At 35.2% G+C, this 26,944-nt stretch overlaps 3 protein-coding genes and 1 long non-coding RNA gene across 4 annotated transcripts; 2 read left to right on the forward strand and 2 right to left on the reverse strand.

Moving 5' to 3' along the window:
• Positions 1-266: 266 nt before the first annotated feature.
• On the forward strand, positions 267-1,376 carry LOC148764986 (uncharacterized). Its single transcript, XR_016029708.1, has 2 exons — positions 267-969; positions 1,103-1,376. It is a non-coding gene; the product is annotated as an uncharacterized LOC148764986 (long non-coding RNA).
• A 4,544-nt stretch (positions 1,377-5,920) lies between these two features.
• GIL1 (glucose-6-phosphate isomerase, putative (DUF641)) lies at positions 5,921-9,621 on the forward strand. Its single transcript, XM_012980491.2, has 4 exons — positions 5,921-6,058; positions 6,182-6,343; positions 7,156-7,799; positions 8,700-9,621. The coding sequence occupies exons 1-4, from the start codon at positions 6,012-6,014 to the stop codon at positions 9,470-9,472; spliced, it is 1,626 nt and encodes a 541-aa protein (XP_012835945.2). The 5' UTR covers positions 5,921-6,011; the 3' UTR covers positions 9,473-9,621.
• A 180-nt stretch (positions 9,622-9,801) lies between these two features.
• On the reverse strand, positions 9,802-16,417 carry UCP2 (uncoupling protein 2). The gene is made up of 9 exons (XM_012980492.2): positions 16,239-16,417; positions 15,420-15,638; positions 15,246-15,324; positions 15,021-15,154; positions 14,853-14,951; positions 14,656-14,760; positions 13,869-13,943; positions 10,631-10,717; positions 9,802-10,354 (listed from the first exon to the last, which is right to left on the reverse strand). Exons 1-9 carry the CDS (start codon positions 16,308-16,310, stop codon positions 10,334-10,336), a joined length of 891 nt encoding a protein of 296 aa, XP_012835946.1. The 5' UTR covers positions 16,311-16,417; the 3' UTR covers positions 9,802-10,333.
• A 2,488-nt stretch (positions 16,418-18,905) lies between these two features.
• On the reverse strand, positions 18,906-26,485 carry LOC105956629 (ATP-dependent zinc metalloprotease FTSH 10, mitochondrial). Its single transcript, XM_012980490.2, has 8 exons — positions 26,198-26,485; positions 25,812-26,067; positions 25,656-25,727; positions 24,952-25,085; positions 23,200-23,688; positions 22,039-22,806; positions 19,935-20,162; positions 18,906-19,678 (listed from the first exon to the last, which is right to left on the reverse strand). Exons 1-8 carry the CDS (start codon positions 26,237-26,239, stop codon positions 19,241-19,243), a joined length of 2,427 nt encoding a protein of 808 aa, XP_012835944.1. The 5' UTR covers positions 26,240-26,485; the 3' UTR covers positions 18,906-19,240.
• Between the last annotated feature and the right edge of the window lie 459 nt (positions 26,486-26,944).

Genomic DNA, 26,944 nt, shown 5'->3' on the forward strand with positions numbered 1-26,944 from the left:
TGACCTATTATATTTTCCAGCTTTACCTCCGCCCGCCACCTCATCACTAGGTCAGCGCTCCAGGATTTTTTTTTTTTTTCCGTTTTTTTAATCGACTATGAAGCATAGTCGATTAGTCTTAAATCGACTATGTCGATTAAGGAAAATCTTTAATTTTTTAATTTTTTTTTGTTTCTAATTTTGTTTTTAAATTTTTTTTGGTTTTTTTAATTTTTTTCTCTATCAGGTTTATTATTGCATAGTCGATTAAAATTTTAGCTATTAAAAATAACAAATCACAATTACAAAAAAAATACAAAATCAATTATATTTAAAAAAAATAAAAACATTGTAATTGATTTATACATTGGAATCAATAAACAAAAAATCAAAAAAAAAATAAAAAAAAATTAACAACTAGAGTCGGTTAACCTTAATCGACTACTGAACATAGTCGATTAAGCCTTAATCGACTATTGAACATAGTCGATTAAACCACGTAGTCGATTAAGGGCCCTGCCTGCGCGAATATTTTTTTTCTGCGTCGTCTTCCGCCACAATCCACCAAAAAACCCTAGATATGTTCTTCATCGTCACCACGTTGTCGCCACACCACAACATCACCACCCCACTTCCATATTCTAACTGTTTTTACACCAACTTTCCTTCGAAACCAATCCGAATAAGAATAAAATAAATAACCGGAGCTAAAGAATACACCAAGTTAACGCCGTCGCTGCCGCTGCCATTTTTGTTGGTTTCGCTGTGTGTGGGTAGCGACGACGCCGTTTTGTGATCCTCTTGCTTGGCGTTGCTGCTCTGATACAGCTTCTTCAAGCCGGGAAGCTCCTTCCAGCGGCTCGAGCATCTCGGCGCCTTCGAAGAGAACAAATATAGATCCATCGAGGAAACCTCATTGCGACGACGAAATTTAGGCGTGTTCAGATTGGAAATCTGACATCAGATGTTGGAGAGATGCAACGGCATGAGGTAATTGCCAAGAATAAGAGATATTTTCATGTTGCTCAAATTCTAGGGTTTAAATGATGAATTTTGAATTATTATTTTGAACATCCCCAAATTTCAAAATTTTAATTGCATTATTTTATTTTGGATGATGCAGGTAGCATACTGAGTGTTGGTGGGAGTGGGCCGTTCGAGAATGCAGAGTCTGCTGATTGGGCGGCCATGGTGGAATGAAATGGGTTATGGATAATAAGGGTGGTTTGGGAATTATTAAATAATATTTGGGTAGGATATTAGGTAAGGGGGTTTTCTCTAATTATTTTTGGGAAAGGGGTTTTCTTAACTCATTTACCTAGATGAGGGGTATTGCTAATTATCCCAAAAAAATAAACATTGTTTTATTAATAACAATTATAATTTATACATGGAAACATATAGTGTGCACTATAAATTTAATATTAAAAAAAATAGCAGTAATGGAGTTTTTATTATTGTTTATTTTTACACAATTTGTTAAATTGTAGTTTTGATTTCTCGATTTTGGATATGCAAAGTTAAAATCTGAAAATTTTTGCATTTTCCCATTTTATTGTTGGAGATGTGATTTTGAGTTGAAAATGTGCAAAAGATTTATATTAGGCTGCGGCTATATGCAATACTAATTCCACTTGTGCAAAACCAAATTAAAGAAAGATTCCAAAAGATTTCATTTTATTAAGATGAAATGACAAATATACTCATAAATTAAATTGCCTTTTGTTTGTTAATGCAAGACCAAATAACAAATAATGAAAAAAAAAACCAAAAAAAAAAAGAGAAGAAAACGTGAAATTAAAAAATCCCCCCCCCCCCCCCCCCCCCCCCCACTGAAGCTCCGCCGCCGACCGTCGCTCTTGATGCGACATTGTTGATGTTTTTTACATATTTTTGAAACGTTGGATGAATTTGGACAATAAACTGCGTCTTCGCATTCGCCTTTTGCTATAAAAAAATAAATGAATATTGAAACAAAAAGTAATTGGAAAATAGAAAGTTGAAAAAAATATGAACAACTAAATTTCGACATTAAGGTGTCGAATATATGTATTAAATTCGACACCTTAATGTCGAAATTTAGTATATTTGGACTAATTTGCTGCAGTTAAATTTCGACACTAAGGTGACGATTTTGTACTCCAAAATCGACATCTCAATGAGATGTCGATTTTTACCTATAAAATTCGACATGTACATGTCAACTGCGTCTGTGCGGAACGGATTTTGGAAAAACGATATTTTAGCTAAAAACACATAAAGGCATATCTTCTTGGATTCTTCCACCGTAGAATCTTCTATTTTGATGTCTTCTGACTCCATACTTGCCATCTTTGTAAGATTTGTTGAGTTTTGATGATTTTGAATGTTTAAGTTTTATGGGTTTATGGAGGAGGAAGGAGAACGGTTTTTTGGGTTTTGGAAGATGGAGAAGATGAAAGTTGGTCTTGTGGTTTTGTGATAGGATTTTTTGTGTTTTTGAGTTTTTTGTATTGCACATTTAGAATTTTCTATTTTTTAACAATTAAGGGTATTATAGTATTTATACATTGAAAATTTTAATTTGATCTTGCACAAATAGCTAGAATTAGTCTTGAATATAGCCGCAACTTTTATATTATAGGTATGCATTCATCCTCTTGGAGATGCTCTAAGGACCTACTTATTTGCAAAACCACACACACCAAAAACTATTTAATTAAAGGGGAAATTGGCTAGACACCCCTTATTCTAGACTTATATAGGTGGAGATCCAATTTGTTAGATGAATATAGGTGTAGGTCCATTGACTCAAAAAATTAATATAAATTAAATAATTTTACAAGTTATTAGACATAAATACCCTTAAATTATTAATTGTTTTATATGGAATTAGTTTTTTACGTAAAGAAGTGAGAAAACAAATCCCACGTATCACTATCTTCCTTCCATAAATTTCTCTCTCTCTCCTCCCTTCTCTCTTCTCTTCTCACGTATTTCTTTTTCTCTCTCTGTCCTTTCTCCTCTCTTATCTTATCACGTATTTTTTCTTCTCTCCCTCCTTTCTCTTTTCACGATTTTTTCTCCTCTCTACTCTTTCACGTTCTCTCTCCCTCCTTATCCTCTCTTTGATTTTTTCGATGGAATACATAGCGAAACAAAAGAAAGTTTCTTTACATTATGAGATTATATGTTGGTGAAAGAGTTAATAGGCGACAACAAACAACTCATTGCTTACAAAAAGTTAGCTCTTTACTTTTCCCTCTCTGTATTTATTTGTAGTAATTTTATAATTTTTGTTTGTGTTTTCTAATTGATTTTGCTCCAACAAACAACAAAAAAAAATTGCAATGGCAAAATAAATTTGAAGCATATAACAGAAAACTGCAAATTGCAATCCATAACAGTTGATTTTTTTGCAAACTGCAAATCGCAATTTTAGACATTGGAAGATTTTGTTGTTTTTTATTTTGATTAATGTTGTTATTGCGTTTGAATTTAGATGGTTTGGATCATATTTTCAGTTTGTTATTCGCAATTAGATGAAGTAGTTTGTTGTTTGCATTTGGTCGATTCATAGGTAGTCTACTGTTTGCACTTGAATAATGCAAATTATGTTTTTCAGTTTGCTGTTTGCAATTTGGTGAAATCATTGTGGAATTTTTTTTGAGAGTGCGTTTTTCAGCAAATATTTTCTTTTACGACGTGATATTGTTCTTTTATTTAAAATTGAGAGAAAGATTTTTTGGGGAATTTAATTTGATAGAGATATTTTGGGGTGGTTTGATTTGGATTGATTAAGGGTATTTTTGCCATAATAACTACAATTAATTTATTAAAAAATAGGATTTTTGACTAGGATTTATTCACATAAAATTTAACATAGAGGGACCTAGAGCAAATTGCCCCTTAATTAAAAGGACGTCAAATCTACAAAGATAAAAATATCCCTTCAAATTCTAATTTTTCATCCCAAAACTGTGATTTAACCTCAATTCACCAAGTAATCAATTTTGAACATTGACTTCAATTTCAATTGGCCTTTTCTTTTCTAGTAAAACTAGTATTCACCCGTGCGATGCACGGGGCGACATATTTTTAACTGAAAATACATGTCTCAAAAACAAATTTACGCAGATATCAATTATTACGGTCACTGAATTTAAGTACATAACGTAATCGACAAACGATAATAAAATATGTTATAAGTGTCATGTTCTTCATAGTTAAAATATAAGAATACTATTAAATATTAGTATATCGTCAAAAATAAATCTTAAAGATAATAAGAATTGCACCGAGCACCCTAGGGAAATGACTGAAAATAACATCGCCCCGGGGAAAATATATAGATAAGAAACACCTGCAAAAGAATAAGTTCTTTAAAAAAAAAAAAACATGTTACAGGAATAACTGATAAATATGAAAATATTTTCTACCTTCAAATTCGATGAAATACTTCCTTGTACACGACATTTCTAGTAACATTAGTGAGTTCACCCGAATCCGACTTGATGAATATCTTAATGTCACCTCTACTCTTAACTCTGGACAGTGCAACATATAGTTGACCATGGCTGAAGCCAGGCCTAGGAAGATAAAAAACAACATGCGAAAGAGTTTGGCCTTGGCTTTTATTTATCGTCATTGCAAAAGAAACAATCAACGGAAATTGTCTTCTCTGAAATTTAATTGGCAGTCCGGAGTTAGATGGTATTAAAGTCATCCGAGGAATGAACACCATGTCACCGATATTTTTTCCGGAAAGAATTTTGCAACTCAGAACGTGAATGCCAGTTCTAATAATTTGAAATCCGGTAGCGTTGCACAATCCTCTAGCTTGATCGATGTTTCTTATTAGCATAACGGGTGCACCAACCTTGATCTTCAACGTATGAGAAGGAACTCCGGAGGATCTTATTGTGTTGAGGAATTCAGTCGAATAAATTTCTGCGTTATCCTCCGTTGTTTGCTCGTCCCTACACATACTATTTGAGCTCAGGTACACCTTCTCCTCTCCTGAAAGGAGAGACATTAAGTGATCGTTCACAGACTCCACGCATTCATTAGTTGGTGCAAGAATTGCCCTCCCTTGAAAATAATCTCGATCATACATGTTACTCAACAAATCGGGGTAAACGAATTCGAGTAGGTCTCTAAATGGATCTTCTAAATCACCAATCAACATGTCATCTGGAATCTCTATCGAAGCTTCACCATCATTGTCTTCCCCAACATCCCCATTACCGACATTCAGTATCCAGTCTCCAAATTCTTTTATCTCATCCACATTAGATGTAGAAGAGCATGACTGCAATCTCATGTTCTTAGTCAACTTCATGACACGACAGAACTTCCACAACGGAGAAGAGTTTATCGTAGCATGTACTATGTCCTGCCTTGATGTTTTGATCACAACTGGTGAAATCTGCCTAAAATCCCCTCCAAGAACAACCACCTTACCCCCAAAGGGTTTGTCAACCTGTAATATTGACTTCATTGTCTTGTCAAGGGCTTCAAAACAGTATCTATGCATCATATTTTAATTGGCCTTTTCTTTTCTAGTAAAATTTTATAGTTCGATTTTAGTTTTTCTTATTTTATTCATTTTAAATTAGATTCTAATTGGATATTTTACATCAAAATAATATAAATTTTAAATCATAAAAAATCGGTTGAATCGTAAAAGTTGTGTAAGTCGCAGTAGGTTGTAAAAAATCGATGGAGTTATCTCGAAAGAGAATTTTCTTAAAATTCGAAAATTCGAAACGAACCGTTGAATTGAATCATAAATCGTAAGAGTCAGACCATCATAGATAATTAGATATGGATTTTTTTTTTTAATGTTAATTTTGTGTCTGAGATCGTACGAGCACATGACCTCATGATCTTACCAACTATTTGAACATTAGTAAGTCTTTAAGCTCTATATATAGTGGGATTGTTTGAAGTATTTTACGCATCATCTCTCTCTCTCTCTCTCTCTCTCTCTCTCTCTCTCTCTCTCTCTCTCTCTCTCTCTCTCTCTCTCTCTCTCACACACACACACAACTATGATAGCAGATATGCTGTTTCGGTCCTTTCGAAGTGAGAAACCAAGGTTATAATTAGATATGTTATGTTTGATTATTGATTTAAATAAGTATTTGGATGGAATTAGTTACATAATTAAATTAACATATATTGATATTAACATATATATATATATTTGAATAATTTGCAGAGGGAAGAAAACAAGGTGCAAAAGGAGTAGTGAAGAGGAAAAAGAGGAGGTGGAAGAAAGGAATGTGTACTCAGTGCCATTCTACACTGATGATCCACTCTCCAAAACCAACACTTTTTGTTTGAAATCACGCAACATTATTAATGATGATATTAATCATAGGTAATTCATTATTTATTTATATATCCTTAATTCTACCTAATATTCTTTACCTAATTATCTGATGAATTTTATATAATGAACATATATTTAATATTTTTCATTTTTGTTTGGTCCAGATTCATTAAATAATATATTTATCTATTACATTTGTTTAAAAGAAATTTCTAAATATCATTATTGAAGGTATATTTATATAGATTTTAAAATTCTTAATTACTTGAGATATTAATTAGTTTTACACATTATTTAAATAAAAAATAATATATAAAAAAAATAATAAAAATAATAAATAAGGCTCGCGAGCTGACTCGTAAGCTCACGAACAACTAAAAACTAGCTCGAGCTTGAAAAGCTCAAGTCCGAATTCGAGCTTTTCTCGAACCGGATCATTGAGCTCACGAATCGGTTCAGCTCATTTACCACCCATTACACTACATGTCATATTTTTTTTGGAACCATTTCTATTATGTTGTACGTGTTCGGTTTTTTTTTACCCAAGTTACAAAGTCGGAAAATAACTATTTCTATTAAATAAAAGTAGGGGTAAAAATGTAAGTGCATAGACTAATATAGTTAGAGATGTGAGAGTTGACTGGTAAGGTTAAACCAAAAAACAATGTATATTGCCCTTACCTTAAATAGAAATATTGTCCAAATATTAAACACATCAGTTAAGACGGATGGAGTAGGGGAAAAATAATATCATTTATTTATTTACAGTGATTTGTTTAGTTATTTACCAGTGTGCCACTGTTAATTACTGTTACCAAATAAGTTTATAATTGAAGAAATAAAATCTGAAATCTGTGCAGAAAAGGACGAAGCATCAAGAAAATGTCAAGCAAGGTCTCCAATTTCTCCGATCTGATCCAACGTGTCACCGCTTCTTGCCTTCTCCACCCCCTCGCCGGCGTCTCACGCGCCGACGACTTCTCCACCGCCGACGAAGATGAGGACTACGACAACCGCGCGGCGGCGGCGGAGGAGGAGGATGAGGAGGATTTCAAGATTCACACCAACTGGGGTGGCGGCGCTGGAGACGACGACGAGGAGCCGCCGAGGACAATGGAGCTCGAGATACTGATGGGTCAGGTGTTCGACGCCGTTTCGTCGATGAAGAGGGCGTACGTTAGCCTCCAGGAGGCGCACTCCCCCTGGGATCCTGATAAAATGCGCGTGTCCGACGTGGCGGTGGTGGCCGAGCTCCGCCGTTTGGGTCTCCTCAGGGAGAGGTTCAAGCGGAGTGTTGGCGGAAGGGGAGGGACTTGGGGGGTGGGGGCGGCGACGCTGAGGGAGGTGGTGGCGCCGTACGAGGCGGCGGTGGCGGAGCTGAAGAGGGAAGTGAAGGCGCAGCAAGCTGAGATGGACAACTTGAAGGAGAAGCTCAAAACGGCGTCGTTAGTCACTGGAAAGTCAAAGGGGAAGTCAAGGAGACGAGTCAGCTGCACCACTCAAGGTTAGTTCCTGCAATTACTATTTTAACCTTCTTCATGTTGCTTTTGTACCCTATTTCTTTAATAATACTCGCCCGGTCGCCCCTTATTATATCTCGTTTTGGGTGATTACACGTAAATTAAGATACTCAATAAATATGCATAAAATAATATAGTAAATACTAAAATACCCTTGTCATTCATTTTTTTTTTAATTAACTAATTAAGAGTGATAAAGAGCAAAATTGATAAAAATAGAATTAATGTCTTATTGAGACTCTAAAATGACAAATAATTTAGGAAAAAAAAAAACAGCCTAAAAAGATATATAATAAGAGACAGAGGGAGTACTCTCTTACTTGTGCGTATATTAAAAAAAAAATAATGATTCATGAATTAGAGAAAAAAATATGAAAAATCACTAAAATATATTTTTATTGATTGTTTCTCAACTAATTGTCTTTTAATTACTCCCTCCGTTCTTAACTACCTGTCGTTTTTAACTTTGCACAAGAATTAAAAATTTCAATAAATGTGTCTTGAATTTATGAAAAATACATTATAAAGATTAAAATAACCTTGATCGTTTAATGATGTGGTAAGAGAGAGTTAATACTTAGAGTTGAATTAATAAGGTTAAAACAGGAAAAAAAAAAGGAAAAAAATGGATATAATGAAGTATTAGAAATCTAAAGTGACAGATAATATGGAACAAAATATTTTTAAAAAGAGACAGATATTATGCCACATATGTTAATTAAGAGTGACAAAGTCAAAATTGAAAAAAAAACAAATATAATTAGTGCATGATTAGAACTCCAAAGTAACAATTAATTAGGACTAAAATATTAAACAGTAGAAAAAGGAAGTATAAGAAGAATCAATTTGATTTCCATTTGACAATTTAAATATGCATTAAACAGTAGCAGTAGCTCCAGCAGTGGAGCTATTCGAAGCGACGATGAGCCTAGTAAAAGAAGCATCGAAAGCATTCACATCGCTCCTCCTCTCCCTAATGCGCTCCGCCCACTGGGACATTGCCGCCGCGGTCCGATCAATCGAAGCCGCCTCCTCCACCGCCGCCTCCTTCACCGCCACATCATTCACCGGGGGAGACAGCTTGACCAACCACGCAAAGTACGCGCTGGAGTCCTACGTGAACCGCAAAATCTTCCAAGGGTTCGACCACGAGACGTTCTACATGGACGGGAGCCTCTCGTCGATCCTCCACCCCGACCAGCACCGCACCGACTGCTTCACGCAGTACCGCGACATGAAGGCGATGGACCCCGCCGAACTGCTGGGGATTCTGCCCTCGTGCGGGTTCGGTAACTTCTGCTTCAAGAAATATCTGGCGGTGGTCCACCCTAAGATGGAGGAGTCTTTGTTCGGCGATCTGGAGCAGAGGCGGCAGGTGCTGGATGGGCACCACCCCAGGAGTCAGTTCTACGGTGAGTTTCTAGGGTTGGCTAAGTCCGTTTGGCTGCTGCATTTGCTGGCGTTTTCTCTCGATCCGCCACCTGGACATTTCGAGGCGAGTAAAGGGGCCGACTTTCATTCTCAGTACATGGAGAGTGTGGTGAAGAACAATAAGGTGGGAATTTCTATGGTGGTCGGGTTTCCGGTTAGCCCGGGGTTTAAGCTTGGGAATGGTTCCATTGTTAAAGCTAGGGTTTATCTTGTTCCCAAGAACTAAATATGCAAGTGGGTTTATATGTATTTGATAGGATGAGTACTTTAATAAGTGTGTACCAGAGTGTGTAGTTTGTATTATGGGAGATTTGCAGTTGTGCTTGTTGTACAACTACTTATTTATATTCTAATTTGCTTTCTATGTTCTGATGATATGCTCTATGTTTAATATTTTGGGGCTGCTATTTACAATCCATAAATTACTCAATACAAGAATTTTCTTAAAATTACTCTGCACGCTGTCAAATGTTTTCTAAACTACCCTCTCGGTATTTTCGTGGGCATGAAAAATTCGTTTTAGAATTTTCAGCAAACGATCGATTTATTTCGAGATTTTCAGCAAGTAACGACCAACTTAAATAAGTTTACGTAATACGAATAGTACGATAGTACAGTGTAAATAGCATCGTCCCCTTTGAGTTTTGAGTCCACATCTAGCAATTACATGATGACAAGAGTAACACCAACTTAATACCCCTCTCCCTAAAACAATAAAGCAAATAAACGTGTAAAGTATCTCGAGTCTACAATTTGGATCCAACATATTATGGTTACAATATTACATTGATATCGTATATATATTAACACATATATTTCTAAGTTCGTATATATATATTCAGTCGAATTCACACCTCATCAAAAAATGGTCTTTTAAGTATATCACGTGGGGAGCAATCTCGTCTGCATCAAATAAAGTGTGTCACTTGCCATGTCGCTCCACAATAATAGAGCACTTCATGTGATTCGGTAGTGGAATCGTTTCCAACGTCACTTTTGAGGACATCCACAAACAAGCAGACGCTAGTTGTATTATTGTCGATTCAATAGAAAAGAGAAGAAGAAAAAAAAATATGGGCTGATATGATCAACTGAATAATCTTTTTACCTGCAAGGAAGACGGAAGAAATCATTTCTAATTGGAAAACAAATAGTGACCTATTCTCATTAACTCAGACTGTGATTCTCAAAGCACTAAAAAAAACACAAAACTGGGTAATCAATTAATTCTGCAGCAGAAATAGTTTTTTGTTTTTGAACTCTGTTTCAGTTTTATAGCAGCTGAGTTCTTATTATCCATATAGAGCAGAAAGAATTATAGCCTCGTTATGCATGGAAGAATTAGATTTCAGTTTCTTTACGTACGAAATACAAATAATCTTACTTGTTCGAGAATCAAAAACATGATAACATTCCACGATCCAAGTCGACCGAAATTCGGAAAGAACCCCTTGTAAAAAGCAAAGATTCCCTGCCAGAAATGGTGAATTCCCCATCATTATCAGCAAAAAGTTGTATGTAATTCAATCCAGACAAGGCAGCAACAAAAATAGGGAAAACAATGCGAAATTGCATATTATGATATTTTCTACTTTTGTGCAGTATGATTCGTAGATATAATACACGGTTCTGTGTATTATTTGCAATTGAACCATTAGATTCTAGTCACTAGATATGCTTAATTGAAGCCATTCTCCTCTTAAGCCACGCTTTCCCTGAAAGCCTCTATACAATGGCTAGAATGAAGAGTAGGTAGTAGCACAAATAAAAACATGTTGAATTTGAATGCCTATCAAAGTCCACTCATCTGTTGAGACAGACTACATGTTACGACATTAGGTGACGTAACAGAATTGTTGTGTTGTCACAGTAATAAATCTACGAAAAGCAGAATAAAGAACACAACAATTTAATGTGGTTCGGATACAAATGTACCCTACATCCACGAGGACTTGCAAAACTAGTTCAGATTTAAGTGTACATTAATAGGACTTAATAAAACACTAAAGACTCCCTCTTTATGTGATACGCCGTTCTTGCACACGACTCGAACTTGTTGATAATCAAAGCAATTCCTCCTCCGCACTCTTGGACTTCCTCCAATGTTGAACTTCCTTCAAACGGCGGATCGACCTCTCCCGAGATCTTTTAAGCACTTCTCCCGAAACGCCGATCTTCTTTATGGCCTGGTAGAAGAAACCTGTTCTGTTGCCACACCTGCCGTGCAGACAGGGCTGCAGCACGGGCTGCACCCTTCAAAGCCTTTATGCTGGGATTTTTCTTATTAAAGCTCCATCGGACTCATATGAGGTTGAGGGCCTTATATAGGCACGAAATCCACCACCCTAAACCTAACTTGAGCCCTAAGAAATCGATTAACTAGGTAATAGAATCCTAGTCGATTTCTACTTCTATTCTAGATAAGTACAAAAGATACCTAACTAGAATATAATACATGGAAATAAATCTAAGTCCTAATAAAAATATTACAAGAATAGGACTCTAATTAATTCCAAAATAAACATGGAAAACAAATCTTTGCCAATCTTTAATTTCCACGTATGGCGGATTTCTTCAATCTTCACAAATAGAAATCTCGTGCCAACAATCTCCCCCTTTGGCATAGATTGGTTAGAATCAATGTTTAACAAGAACTCCCCCTGCAGATGAGATTTACTCCCCCTGCAACAGAGATGCCACTTTTCTTCACCCGTCTTGGTCTTCTATCAGAGTGTCCCATCACGGGGCACGTTACAACGCAACGGAATTGGGTGAATGCCGTGACAGACTTCCGTCTCAACCTTCCTTGTGAACACACGTCATCCAATAAGCAAAGCAAACAAATCAAAACCCAAAATCAGACACTAAGTATATCTAGTGACCCGCTCTGATGCCAATTGTTGAATTTGAATGCCTATCAAAGTCCACTCATCTGTTGAGACAGACTACATGTTACGACATTAGGTGACGTAACAGAATTGTTGTGTTGTCACAGTAATAAATCTACGAAAAGCAGAATAAAGAACACAACAATTTAATGTGGTTCGGATACAAATGTACCCTACATCCACGAGGACTTGCAAAACTAGTTCAGATTTAAGTGTACATTAATAGGACTTAATAAAACACTAAAGACTCCCTCTTTATGTGATACGCCGTTCTTGCACACGACTCGAACTTGTTGATAATCAAAGCAATTCCTCCTCCGCACTCTTGGACTTCCTCCAATGTTGAACTTCCTTCAAACGGCGGATCGACCTCTCCCGAGATCTTTTAAGCACTTCTCCCGAAACGCCGATCTTCTTTATGGCCTGGTAGAAGAAACCTGTTCTGTTGCCACACCTGCCGTGCAGACAGGGCTGCAGCACGGGCTGCACCCTTCAAAGCCTTTATGCTGGGATTTTTCTTATTAAAGCTCCATCGGACTCATATGAGGTTGAGGGCCTTATATAGGCACGAAATCCACCACCCTAAACCTAACTTGAGCCCTAAGAAATCGATTAACTAGGTAATAGAATCCTAGTCGATTTCTACTTCTATTCTAGATAAGTACAAAAGATACCTAACTAGAATATAATACATGGAAATAAATCTAAGTCCTAATAAAAATATTACAAGAATAGGACTCTAATTAATTCCAAAATAAACATGGAAAACAAATCTTTGCCAATCTTTAATTTCCACGTATGGCGGATTTCTTCAATCTTCACAAATAGAAATCTCGTGCCAACAAAACAGATAACTCCAACTATCATTACTCAAATATAACTCTTTGCATCCCTACTTGAACATTCAGCATAGAGAATATAGCAAGGTGATGCAACCATGACAAGTCTAAATTTCTGAGCAAAGAAAGTCCAATTTTTGCTATTTTATGATCCTTAAAATACCAATGTCTTGTACGTTTAACGTTCCATTTTTAACATTCCTGAGCATGTTTTCATTCTTGCAAAGATTCTTGTGTCGAAATGAGAATTTTTCGATATGACGTAGAAACATTGAGTTTATCGAATTGAAAACAATAATTTAGTAATAACTAAATAATTAGTGGGCCTGATTACTGCTTAATGGCTTAATCAAATTATGCTGGGTTGATGTATTACTTATATTTATTATTTTTATTATTTTAGAACAAAATCATATTTTCATTTGTTAGAGGATTTTTTTAAACAATTAGTTGAAACATCATAGATGACATTAGTAGAGAGATCCTACTTTTGACTAAATAAACTTTTAGGTTTGTACGTCTCTAGATATGAAAATAAAAACAGATGATTTCAAATAAGATGAACGAAAAGGACAACATTATTGAAAAGGCAAAATCAGGAAGAAAAACAAACGACAAATCCACTACCATACTTTGCATATCAAGCTCTAGAGTACCAACAAGATCTTTACTCAAAACAGCCCTCTTAGGCCAAATTATCGAACTTCTTAGGCCGTACTCGACTTATTATTTTTTTTTATGAGAATTGAACTCAAAGACAAAAGATACATAAAAAGCCTTATACATCCTATTAAACTGTAGAGTTCAAGCACTAGAAGGTTGATACACAGCGAGTTTCGAATAAAGTGTTCCATATCAATATTTAAGCAAAAGAGAAACTGAAAGGGAATATTACCTCCGATTTTAATGTTCTGAAGAAGCAATCTATAGTGCTTTTGTAGACTGAATCTCCCATCATTCTGGATTTTACCTGGGATTTCACAAGCAGAAAGGTTCACATAAGTATTTGATTGAATCCTCTTCTCGTAGCCTATCATGAAAAGAATACATTTTGCTGGAACACATTTTAACAGCACGTACAAAAGGATATAGAACAAAGAAATCTATAAGGTAAACTATACGGCCACGGCATATATGATTTGTACGTTTGTGGCCAGACGTACAAATTATATGGCCAAAGCCAGCAACTATGTAGATATCATCAGCGTCATTATCATACAATTCTGAAGGGACTTCACGAATACACCATCACGAGAATAAATATAAGTTGTCCTTTATGACAGTTGGATACTGAAAATAAATTGTGATTAGAAATTTAAGTTACTTACTTTACGTGCCAACAATTAGGTAGATTCTATAAGAAAAAATTCTGAATATATCATCTCGAGAACTATATCAACTACTCGATAACTGCTGCATTGCAGTTTCAGAACTATCTGAAACTACCGCATAAAACCAATTCAGTTATGCTGTGGACTTTATTACAAATTCTCAATCCAATGGCATTTATAAGACCGTAGACATGCTTCTATATCCTAGAATAGAAAAAAAATCAAACGTTTACGACTTCTGGAAAACACTGATAATGTATCACTAACACAATAAGATGCTCAGTTACCAAAACTGGAAAACAATATCGTAAACCATCAGAGAATACCATCTAATTCAAGGGCGAAAATTACCACATCGATAGGGGAGCCGATGCAGACAGCAAAGAACCCCGCACCTAGACCAGCTAATATATGTGTTATAATATTGTCTGTGAATCCTGGAATTGCCAAAATTGTCTGCACATAGCATAAAGATTAGAATGCCGGGGAATCTCATATGACATTATAGAATTACGAAAAAAGAACAACAACAACAACAAAAAATTCACCTCTTTGATATGATCGTAACTAGCTAATTCTGCAGCATTTATAATTGCATTTCTTGCAATGTTTGGTCCGAGCCCTGTCCATAGAGCTGCCACTCCTTCCTGTTGATTTCAAGCATTTCAATTAATGGGTTTGAAGCCGATCGACTAATTAGTTTAACGAAAATTCACCTGCTTGACAATGGCACGATATGCATCCAAAGCACCACTGTAACGACTGAGTGCTCCAACTGCCAATTTACCCTCAGCTTGAAGCCGGATTTTAACAAGATCGGTAGGATTAGCAACGGCTATTGCTACAGCACCTTTGCATTAGAAGAAAATAGTTCTAGTTAATCGTTTAAGTTCTTACACAAAGTAATAGCAACAACAAAAAAAAATTGATATTTTATTCACCAGTAAGCAGAGCAGCTAGTATTTTAGTGAATAAGGATACATCTGCAGTATAGCTACTTCCAACGAGGAATGCCTTGACCTGTTCAACCACCCATGATCGAAAGATTTGATTACGTTTTATTATTAGCACATGAATAAGGAATAAAAAAGACATCGAATGTGATAGATACATACAGGCCCGTACAACCCAATTCTTAAGCCTCCATAAAGACATTGTCGATGCAGGCCAGGTACGATTCCTTTCCAAAGTGCAAATAAGCCTTCTTCTTTAGCTATGGTAGCAATTGTACCCAAAAGGCCCTTGTATTTTGGTGTACTCTCCGAGTCACCTAGCGGAACTCTCTTCTGTAGCTGAAGCCGTACTTTAGCAGTATCTAGGGGAATGGTACAGAACTGCACACGAGAACATTAGTCAAGTTATTATGGAAACATTAATTTTGAACCCGGTCATATTATATATATAAAAAAAAAAAAAAAAAAAAAAAAAGAATGGAAACATTAATTTTTTTCAAAATCGAACGAGTAAAAGACATTTAATCCGTAGGGGATCAAGACGTAACGATGGGTACAATACTAATTTAGCACAATTTTGATAAATATAACTCCAGAGGAATATAATTCAGATTGTTAAACCTAACTGCATCCAAACTCAAATTGTCCTGATTATTCTACCAAAATTGACAAAATTAAATATTATTAAACCGCAGAAAAATAACAACATTGGAAAAAAGCCTTGTAGACTGAACTGGATCAATAACAAAGATTCTGAGAAGAATTCAGTCCACTATGCTATGATAGAGTTAGGGATTTGATGATTGGAGATAAGCATACAGATGAAATTATATGATCAAACTGAAAATTAAAATTGAAGATACAATTGAATAAGGAATTGTGGTACCAAACAATGCAAGCGCAAAGGAATAACAGTGGAAATGATAATATTTGACGGCGCAATAACAGTAGAAGATTAAAGGAAGGAAAAAAATTGAATACCTCAGCAAAGCAAGCAGCAAAAGCGCTGCAGGCGAAGATTGCGGCGAACGAGATCTCCGGCGGATCCGCCATTGATGAAGATTTTACTGTAGTTCACTACTGTTTCCCACACTCAAGGGCAACTAAAGATTAATGATATTTCGAATTTATTGTGCAATACAAAAAGTGTACCGAATCCTACTTCTTTTATTTGTTTATTTTAAATTTTTATTAATAATTATTATTTTTCTGCTGCTCACTCAGTTGTCATTTGCTACACGTATACATACTGTTTGCCAAAACTTTTGAAAATTGATTAATGAATTTCTTCTTTCCTTTTTCCCCTTGTAATCACTTTTTAAAAGTACTTCTATGACTGATTAAAAGAAATGTATTTGACATTTGCACTCATATTATCATTATGGGTAAATTACAACACTAGGTACGGTCAAATTACAGAATAACTCATCATATTTGGTTATAATTAAACAAAGAGAAGCGTGTTTTTCGTAATTTGACATTACTTCAGGGGTGGCCGTAATTTACCCTTATCGTTATCCATATTCTAATTTATATGTATAATTTAGACAATTCAACAAAATAAGCTAAAATTAAAGTTTATTTGCTAACACATCAACTTCAAAAATAAATACCTTAAAATTTATTTTTTCTTGTTATTTACAAAATGCCCGCAACTTAAAAACAGAGTAACTATTTCGAATTTACTCATAATCACCGACTATTAGTTTACAAAAACTTTTGGCAAACATCATCTTACTCGCTGTAATAATTACGTGATTATTCATATTGTTAAATAATTACGTGATTATTCTAATAAACATTGATTAACATTGAAGGTATTTTGCAAATAAATAATTACTAATTTTTCATATAGAAACTTACTATTTTTCAAAATGCCCGGCCTTTTTGCCATTTGCCCTTGTTTAAAATACAACGATTTGCAAATTTGAAGAACTTCGGTTCTTTAATGAAGTTCTTTATCAATTCTCTTTATATTCTTGCAACGTATATTATTGCACGACCTTCCTTCTCATAATTTATGGCTTTACTTTGTTGATATCTAAGTGTGTAGTCTTATTGAACTTCAGTGTGTCGTATGTCACTCTTCTGAATTTCTATTTTTTCTCCTTTCTTTTGTCAATAATGGTTCGAAGGGTCTCTGAATAGGGCCAATAGTATTATTAGTTCATTGTTAATAAAAAAATTGTACAAATAACATAAATTCTAACAAATTTTTTAGTCTGATTTCGACAAAATTCAAAACACATAAATTAACTTATAGTATTTTACATTAGCATTTTAATCCAACTTGAATCAGCTAGATTGTATGTGCAGTGACAAAATTATGCATAAATTAGTTATATTTTAAATTTTAGATAACTCAAAACATGGTCAGTGTACATTGATTCATTGATATCTTTCTCATCCACAGAGCCGTTTCCTGAGATTTTGGGGGCCCTAGGCGAGATTTGAAGACGACTAAAAAATGGGGCTCTTCTACAATATATAATAAAACTTATTTTTTTCAAAAAAGGTGATAGACTCGATGTTAACTCGATTTTGTAAGGTACATAGCCGGTGGCAAGAGTAGAAATTTGTGATATAGTGGGGTTCAAGTTTTTGGGGTTCGGGGGCAGCGCCCCCGATTTTTTTTTTAAGGATAATTTGCATGAAATAGCACTAAAACAAGTGAATATATATAAAAATAAGTAACTAATACATTATATATTTAATAATTAGGGCCCCTGATTAGAGGAATTAAAGAAAAAAATAAGAACGGTGAATTTATATATATTTATGAATTAAGGTTCTCAATAATTATATATACATAATATATATTTTTTCAATAAATGTTCATATATAAAGGGTATAAACAAATTTGGGGCCCTAAATTTTTGAAAAAATCCGGGGACCCTAGGCGACCGCCTACTTCGCCTCCCCTCAGAACCGGGCCCTGCTCATCCTACGTTCAATATTGATAATTCAAGTTGAATTAAGAGTTAATTCAAAGCCTATCTTTTTCATATTTTAAATTTTGTGATGTTTAGATTGAAAAATGGTCAAACCCACTTTGGAGATGTCCCAAGATGCTTGACAAATAAATAAAAAATGGCAGGCAAGAGATTTTTGTTTTCTCTTTCTAAACATGTTGTATCACTCACCTTGATGGATTAAAGGGAACACAGGAATAGGTCTCTACGCGAGACCTATTCCTGTGTTCCCTTTAATCCATCAAGGTGAGTGATACAACATCATATTCATATCCCAAGTGAATTAATTTAAACAAAAGTCAACAAGACACTCCGCACAAAACTCGATCCATTATCATCTCTACACACCGATATCTAAACCAAAATAAAACGAACATTTATATCACAGTTATTTCTATGCTATATCCAGTGAAGACTACACGGGTGATTTTTTACCGTTGATTTACACATACACCAATGTGTGTATGTGTGTGTTTATATATATATAAATGGTAAAGATTTACCCAATGTATTTCACCCGGTATAACATAGAATATGCACATTTATCACTGCTCTTTTTCTTTTATTAATCAATCCATTTGATAAATTGAAAGTAACTATTGTTTCATGCATGGTCCAAATCATTAACTCAAGTAATAATCTTAGACCAAATGCTAAATGTATCATAAGATGGTAATGCCAAAAAGTGCGAGTGCATCATTTATTATAATTCAAACTTTTAAAACGAGTTCACCAGAAAAAAACTATTCAACTAACAGTACAAGTTCATTCCATCAAATAGCAAATGGAACTCAACATCCACTTCAGGAAGGAATTTTTCGTAGTGTACGTACATACAACCAAGAATTGCATCGACTACAACCAATATACAAAGTCAGTCTCCGGTTGTCTTGTCTGTCAACAATTCCGAAACCCTAAATAAATCGATATTATACACTTCAAGAAAACGACAAAATTCCAACAAAAAAAAGAAGAAAAAAAAAACAATTGATCATCATCGGGTACTAAGTACTACACGGGCACAACTTCAGGTAGTACAACAGCTTCTTCGGCGGCTTCATCTTGAAATCCTTTCTTGTATCTGTCATAATTAGTCATTTCAGATGACTGGAAAGGTCGTGGACCGAGTACCTGTACTAAGTCCTCTTGATGAAGAGTTTCCTTTTCAAGCAACAACTCGGCAATTTGAGCCACTTGCTCTTTGTGTTCCTCTATCAATTCCACTGTCCGTTTATACGCCTTTGCAGCCCATTCACGCACTTCAGTGTCGATTATAGCAGCTGTTTTGCTGCTGTATGGTTTCATCATCTCGTATCCATCTTCCCTCTGAGGGAAGGAGAGAAGTCCCACTTTTTCACTAAAACCGTACACCGCCACTTGAGCGTACGTCATTTTCGTCACTTTCTCCAAATCATTCTGCGCTCCAGTTGATATTTTTCCCAACAATACCTAATCAAAATAAATTACAACATCAAATAATTTATGTGAAGTTGACCTAATGTGCTTAACAATGTCGCATAACATTTCTGTTTCTTTGGTATCCTAAATCTTATTTGATTTGAAATACGTAAACCTCTATAAATTAATAGAGTTGGCAGTTGGGACTAGTAAAATTCTATTAATTTAGCGGAATATTAAATTATCGAATTAATAGTCAGCGAGTTGGGACCAGGAGAAATGAAATTTAAGCGAGGTTCTAGTGTACCTGTTCGGCGGCACGGCCACCGAGAGTCATGCAGGTCATATCAAAGAGCTGCTCTTTAGTCATGAGAAGGTTTTCGCTGGGAACGTATTGCGCAAAGCCAAGAGCAGCAGTACCACGAGGTACGATAGTTACCTTCAACAACGGATCTGCATGTTCTAATAACCACCCAACTACAGCATGGCCTGACTCATGGTATGCTACAGTTCTTCGTTCCAGTTTACTTATAACCTGTTTGTAAAACATCAACGAAATGAAATATTATAACATTGAAATAATTAAGGATGTTTCAATTCCTAAGAAATATCACGTGCACATGAACATCTAATTACATAAGAAAGATTCAGTGCAACAAATTAAGGATGCCTTTTGTTTTTAGCATGAAAAATTGTGTCTGCAGAGAAAAAAAAAAAGGAAAAAAAAATACAAGTAGCTGGTTAGTACGAGACATAGTCATGAGTTGAGTAGAAACTGCAGTGGCAATGGACACAACAGCCACTTCGACAACTGATGTGCATAGGTACTTAAGGGCATATTTCACATCTACCTATAAGGACTAGTCCCGTTACAAGACAAATGAAAATGACTAGCTATATACAATGTAATATATGTTCGAACTGCATGTCGTGACAAATAGCTGATATAGATAGTGAAAAGATAAACAAACAAAGGAAACTTACGTTTGCTGATAGTTAGTAGATTAAGAGACTATACAACATATATATGATTGTGATTAAAACTGATTTGTTTTATACATAACATAGTATTCCAGATAGGAGAAAAAGAAACGGGGGTGCTGTTGGAAAAATCTTGCATTTATCCATGCAATGATTGGACAGATCGATCATCCAAGAAAATCTTGTCGTTTTATTCTTCAAAGGTAGGAAATTATCGACTCACTATTAAACTAAAAGTATAAAAATAAGTACCATAAAAAACCTTAAAAGACTGCTTCCACGACAAAATGGAATTATATGACAATCAGAAACCTACTTAAGTTGGTAAGATGACTAACCCTAGACAGCCAAGGAATCTAAGCAGAGCACAAATAATTGCAGCAATATCTATTTGCGAGGAATGGTGCAAATCTTCAGTTTAGCAAAATAAACCAGCACTTAAATCCTTATATGAATATCAAATCTATAGTAACTCCGTAAAGTCTGTAAAGACCTATGTCAGCAGGTGTTGACCTTCTTTAATCTGAAGCAGTTAGAGAAATCTGGTCAACTGAAACCTCGCAAACTGGGGAGACACATACAATAAATCTTTTATATCTTCTATGAAGATGACATCCTCCTTTTCTCTAATAGAAGCAAATGAACAATAAAACAGCCAATGGGGCTATACAAGACAATATCAGAGGGCGACCGATAATTCAGGTGCTCACATTTTACTATTATCGGACAAGCACCAGCTAAGACTTCAAAACTGGAATTCTATTAATTATTCAATCACATGAATAAAAAGGCCAGGCTTTTTACTAATACAACTAATTGATCGAGAAGTTCTTGAAATTTCAGGAGAGCGAGAATCTAATTGTTCAAAGTTTAATTGAGCCAACATTATTGGGAGGTAAATTATGCCAAATCATTGTTGGCAGTATTAATTATTATGCAGATGACAATATAATTTTTTATTCATAAAATATTCAGGGCAACTACGAATAAATAGATACTTATATATATGTACGTGTTTATGTTTTTTCATATATTTTTTATCTTCGCATTAGAATTTTTAATACATTATCAATAGTTTTCAAGAACTCCCCATTTCTAAACATAATTACCTTCCTTTACTTCAATTATACACTGAGTTAATTCCACTAAAGCAAAGTAAATCTGAAATTTACATTTTGATTAACAATACATATAGGACTAGTGAGGCGTTACTTTCTATATAATACTTTAAGAAAGTTCAACATAGTTAAAGTTGTTTGTTCTATATAACTAGTACGACAATCCGCATATAACGAACACTCAATGCAACTATTGTGTTACATATAGTTCAGTTTCATTCATCAGATATGTTCAAGCACTGCAGAAGTTAGTAGCAATAACAACAAACCATACACACACGTCATTAAGTGAACGATTCAAGAAAGTCTTACCTTATTTTTCTTCTCAAGACCACCAATTATCCTGTCAATAGCCGAATCAAAGTGCTCCATTTTCACCATAATTTCGCCACCCCTTGCAGCAATTAAAGCAGCTTCATTGCAAACATTCGCAATATCCGCACCAGCAAATCCAGGAGTGAGGGCAGCAAGTCTCTGAGAGAAATACACAGGCTCGTGTTCAAGTGTGATCTTCTTCAGATAGACCTGAAATATTTGCTCACGGCCTTTAATATCAGGTACATCTATACTAATTTGCCGGTCAAATCGACCAGGCCTAAGCAAGGCTTTGTCTAAAATATCGGGTCTATTAGTTCCAGCAAGAACAACGACACCAGCAGTAGTTGCGAATCCATCCATTTCCACAAGCAACTGATTAAGAGTGCTCTCGCGCTCGTCATTCGAACCAGAAAGACCACCACGCCCTCTTGCTCGACCAATTGCATCGATTTCATCGATGAATACAATGCTAGGTGCACATTGCCTTGCCTCTTGGAACAAACTTCTAACCCTTGAAGCACCCACACCAACAAACATCTCCATGAAATCGGAACCAGATATGGTTAGAAAAGGCACACCAGATTCACCCGCAGTTGCTTTTGCTAGAAGTGTTTTACCAGTCCCGGGGGGGCCAACTAATAGAGCCCCTTTGGGGATTTTGGCCCCCAACAGCTCATACTTCTTAGGGTTCTTTAGGAAATGAACAAACTCCATTATCTCCTGCTTTGCTTCATCACAGCCGGCAACATCTTTGAAATAAACCTGGAAATGAAAAAGAAAAAAAAAAAAAGAAACGAATCAGCTATTTATGAACAAGCTAGCATTTCAACCTTATTTATATAACACTAAGTTGATAAGCTCTTACGTCAGATAAGTTGTTTTAAGACCTCGTAAGCTGTTAGGTCTTATTTTTAGAATTAATTTTTAAAGTGTTTGGACAATGAGCTTATAAGTTATTTTTACTCATTTATAAGATCTTAAATAAAAAAGTTAGGTATAGCTACTTTTTAAAAAAGATCTTCAAAGTTCTCAGCAGCCTATTTTTTTGAATTTTTATGATCTTTTTAAAAAAAAATTACCAAACAGTTTGAAAGAACTTATAAGCTCTTTTAACAGCTTATAAGTTTAGCAAAACACCCTCTAATAAGGACAAACCTTCTTCGCATTCTTATCCATCTTTGTAATGGGAGCTTTTCCAATGTTGAATATTCCGCGGGCCCCATTTCCACCAGGACCTCCAACACCAAGTCCGCCTTGCATTTTCCGACCGGCGAAGAAAAGTGTTCCCAACAACAAAAGTGTCGGAGCGAATCTCATTAACTCTTGAAACCAAGCCATTTCAGAAACGTAAGTAACCGGCACAAAATCATGTGTATCTATCCCCAATGCTTCTTGGGCTTCTTCCAGCTTATCTTCAAAAGATTCGACACTTCCAATATTAAAATAGTATTTATACTGACTGTCTTTTGCTCTTTCATGGGTGCCGCTAACTGGTGTTTCGAATTCAGATTCTGCGGTTTTGCCATGGCTTTGATTCTTCGGTGAGCTTCTCATGTATATTTTAGCGACGGATTTATTGGTAACAACTATATGGTCTACTAAACCTGGCTCGAGAAGCTTGTTTTTGAATTCTTGAAAACTAATCTGCAAAGCCATAGTCAAATATGAATGACAAAATCAATCAAGTGAAGACAAAGGCAAAATGACACTGCAACAAGCTAAAGGAGGAAGAAGTTTATATCATACTAACACAAACAGTAAGCAATATGAGAAGTGAAGAAGGAACATATAGAGTGAGTTCAATCAGTTCAATTAAATGCATACTGTACTACAGTGTATACTATAAACCAAAATGTTTCACTGCAAATCAAAATGTTTATCATTAATAATAACATGTGCATTAGTTAGTTCACTGTCTCTGAATTGATTCTCTTTTTTTTTTGTCTTTTTTTTTTAATCTGGAAGAACCGAAGAAGCTAAAATGCCTCACATGGATTTTTTAAAAATTGATGGCTACCACTGGAACTATTCTTCACTATCTGTGGGGATTTGTTTGCAACAAAATTTCCAAGAACAAGTTTGGAAGAAATAATGGCATTTTCGACGAAGATTGGTCTTTATAGCAAATAAGAAATAGTTCGTCTGTTTCTGAATAAAATGTTTGTCGGTGAAGAAAAAAAGAATAAAAAGGGGGTAAAATGATGGAGAAGAGCTCGAACAATGGCCGAAGAGTATATTTGGTTGGAAATAAAAACACACTAATAATGCCAAATATACTATTTTAACATCTGATGTTCCAAATATTACACAATCATATCCACACCTGAATAAATTAGTCAATATTTTCTATCTATCCCAAGTATAAAAGCAAAAGATTCGTAAGGATTTTCCTTATGTGGTTCGACAAAGTCTATCAGTATGCCTTGAGGTACACTGCCAATTTTATTCGAAAGTTTTCTTCTGAAAAAAGCTATTCATACTTGAGATCTCAATGTACATCAACAACATAACCAAATAGATTCATTCTGAACTTTTTAACTTCTATCTTTGAATAAAGCTAAGAGATATGAAAACCATTTTAAATGAGGTACAAAGTTACATGATTATGAGTCTTTCAATCTCCCAAAGCTCCCGATTTTGCATAATGAAAATTAAGGCAAAATAAAGCAATGCCCAATATAAATAAAACATTAACTTGATTTCGTCTCAAGTATCCACATATCAAACAAAGAAACAGAAACAACAACAGGACACATAACAGAAAATGCAGCCAAGAAGATTAGAAAACTGTAAGGTACTTTTATAAGGATTGAGAAAGCAATTATACGCTCACAGTTTAATTGAGTTAAGTGATTCTTTACTTGAAAGTTTAACAAAAACTCGAGTACTTAAAACATTTTCAGCTACCTGTTCCCCTTCTCGGGGCGTCGATGAAAGTGCTGAAATGAACAACCCAATCACCAGTAAAGAGGTGACTATATTTTGCAGATTCTTGGAAAAAAGGTCTCGGAAATAGCCCTGACCATCTGTATTTCCTTCCTCTGAGATACAGCAAATCAAATCAGAAAACATTATTAAAGGACCTTTCTCTATGACCTTATAACATACCCTATTGAAAAAAATTCTGATAACAAGGTTGTGCAAAGGTAATATAATTTAACCTCTAAAAAAAAGCAAAAAAAAAATGTAATCTTTAATAAGTAATAACACCTTGTAGCAATTCCGCGATATTATTCACATACTTGTGGACCTCAAATTAAAGCTATAAATGGTCAAATGGAACCCCATAAACATTTACAAACCAACTTATGATTTTCTGTTCATTACAAAGTACAATCCTCATGATATACTATTTGGACGGACCTCAAAGCGGCGCTGTACGGACACTGATTTTAAGAAAAATATAAATAAATAAATAAAATCAATACTACGAAATGTGTACAGTAGGTCGGTATGATGCTTATAAATTTAGTTTCTTTCGTTTCAAATTACTACCGGGTTACTAATGGAAGTTTACGACCATAACTATAAATTAGGGGGGTTTCAGCATTACAATAAATATAATAATATATACACAAGATTAAGCAAGTGATAGCAATTAGCAAACAAACCTTTGGACCCGGTTTTCTGCTCATTCTGCTCTGGAACTCCCTTGTTCTCTTTCGGTGAGAAATTTTCATAATCTGCCAACAAAGGGAACAACGAAAACATATTAAAAATCAAACTCCATCAAAAATTAAATTAAAAAAAAAAAAAAAAAAACTTACTCTTCTTCTTTGGCGCTTCACTGGAGAAAAATCTACTAATTCTGGGATACGCAGTAAAATCTGAAAAGGAATTCCGAGGAAGCGGCGATCCTTTACTAGCTCCAACTGTGGCTATATAACCCCTCAGAAACTGTATTTTTCCGTCGAATTGATTTATACTTTCATCCAATCGATTAATTGCGTTTAAACCTCCAAAATTAGGTTTGTTCCATAAGTAGGGTATCCTGCCGGCTTTACTAGCCCTATCAATAATATTCTGCAAAATTGATAATTTTTATTTTACAAAAACTAAATTAAATCTGCAGCAGTATTATACATACATACATACATACATACATACATACACATATATACATCCATGGAATTTTACAGAAGACGAGGCTTACCCTGGAACGCGTTAAGGAGGTGCCGATTCTGGAAAAACCCATTCTTTAATTTCAATTTATAAATTGTATCGCGCAGAGATGAACGCTCGATTGCTGAAGATTTATTGAAATGATGAAGGAATGAAGGGTACTTTAAATTTGGGGGTGGTGGCAATTTGTAGGCTTTTTGATTTTCGTTGAACGAAAATTTGTTTGTGTAAAGAGAAATCGGAGAATAGGGATGAAGTCGTTGTTGGTTTATAAAACGGTAAACAGCCCTTTACTTGGAAAGGAAGACATGAATGAACCGGGTCGGGTCACTCTTAAAAATTGGTTCCTATTCGCCAAGGGTTTTGCACTAGACACGCGGTTCGGGCCGGTTCGCAGTTCACTTTTTCCGGAACCGGAACCGGCCCGTACTACACACGGTTCGGCAGGCCAGGCCAGCCCGCCAGTTCACTCCGGTTCCGGGCCGGCCCGAAATTTATATTTTTAAATGTATTTTTTTTTTAAATACTTGATGGATACATAAATTAAAAGGATTACTTTTAAATAGGAATAAATTAAATGGGGTGTGAGGGTATTTATCGGAAAAAGTGTGTGTGTGTGTGGGGGGGGAGGGGGAGGGGGATTCAAAAAAGAACTTAATTTTCAGCTTTTTTTTTTTTAATTTTTTTCATTTTATTTTAAAGTTTGGGTGAACTGCCGGGTCGGGCAGGCGATTCACGGTTCACCTATTTCTAGACACGGGTGTCCGAGAGAACGGGC

This window comes from Erythranthe guttata, chromosome 14, assembly GCF_056151865.1.
Source record: "Erythranthe guttata isolate IM_541 chromosome 14, IM_541, whole genome shotgun sequence".
NCBI classification, from domain to species: Eukaryota; Viridiplantae; Streptophyta; class Magnoliopsida; order Lamiales; family Phrymaceae; genus Erythranthe; species Erythranthe guttata.

What these genes read in the sequence shown, in the direction of transcription:
- LOC105956629 (XM_012980490.2), bottom strand. Translation starts at nt 26,239, where the DNA reads ATGGGTTTTTCCAGAATCGGCACCTCCTTAACGCGTTCCAGG. An exon ending in CCTCCTTAACGCGTTCCAGG is followed by an intron (nt 26,068 to 26,197) that starts GTAAGCCTCGTC and finishes TCAATTTTGCAG; the next exon opens with AATATTATTGATAGGGCTAG. An exon ending in GTGGCCGTGCCGCCGAACAG is followed by an intron (nt 19,679 to 19,934) that starts GTACACTAGAAC and finishes TATTTTGATTAG; the next exon opens with GTATTGTTGGGAAAAATATC.
- UCP2 (XM_012980492.2), bottom strand. Translation starts at nt 16,310, where the DNA reads ATGGCGGATCCGCCGGAGATCTCGTTCGCCGCAATCTTCGCCTGCAGC. An exon ending in GAATTGGGTTGTACGGGCCT is followed by an intron (nt 15,325 to 15,419) that starts GTATGTATCTAT and finishes GTGGTTGAACAG; the next exon opens with GTCAAGGCATTCCTCGTTGG. An exon ending in TCGGCTCCCCTATCGATGTG is followed by an intron (nt 13,944 to 14,655) that starts GTAATTTTCGCC and finishes GTGAAATCCCAG; the next exon opens with GTAAAATCCAGAATGATGGG.
- GIL1 (XM_012980491.2), top strand. Translation starts at nt 6,012, where the DNA reads ATGATAGCAGATATGCTGTTTCGGTCCTTTCGAAGTGAGAAACCAAG. An exon ending in TTTCGAAGTGAGAAACCAAG is followed by an intron (nt 6,059 to 6,181) that starts GTTATAATTAGA and finishes AATAATTTGCAG; the next exon opens with AGGGAAGAAAACAAGGTGCA. An exon ending in AATGATGATATTAATCATAG is followed by an intron (nt 6,344 to 7,155) that starts GTAATTCATTAT and finishes AAATCTGTGCAG; the next exon opens with AAAAGGACGAAGCATCAAGA.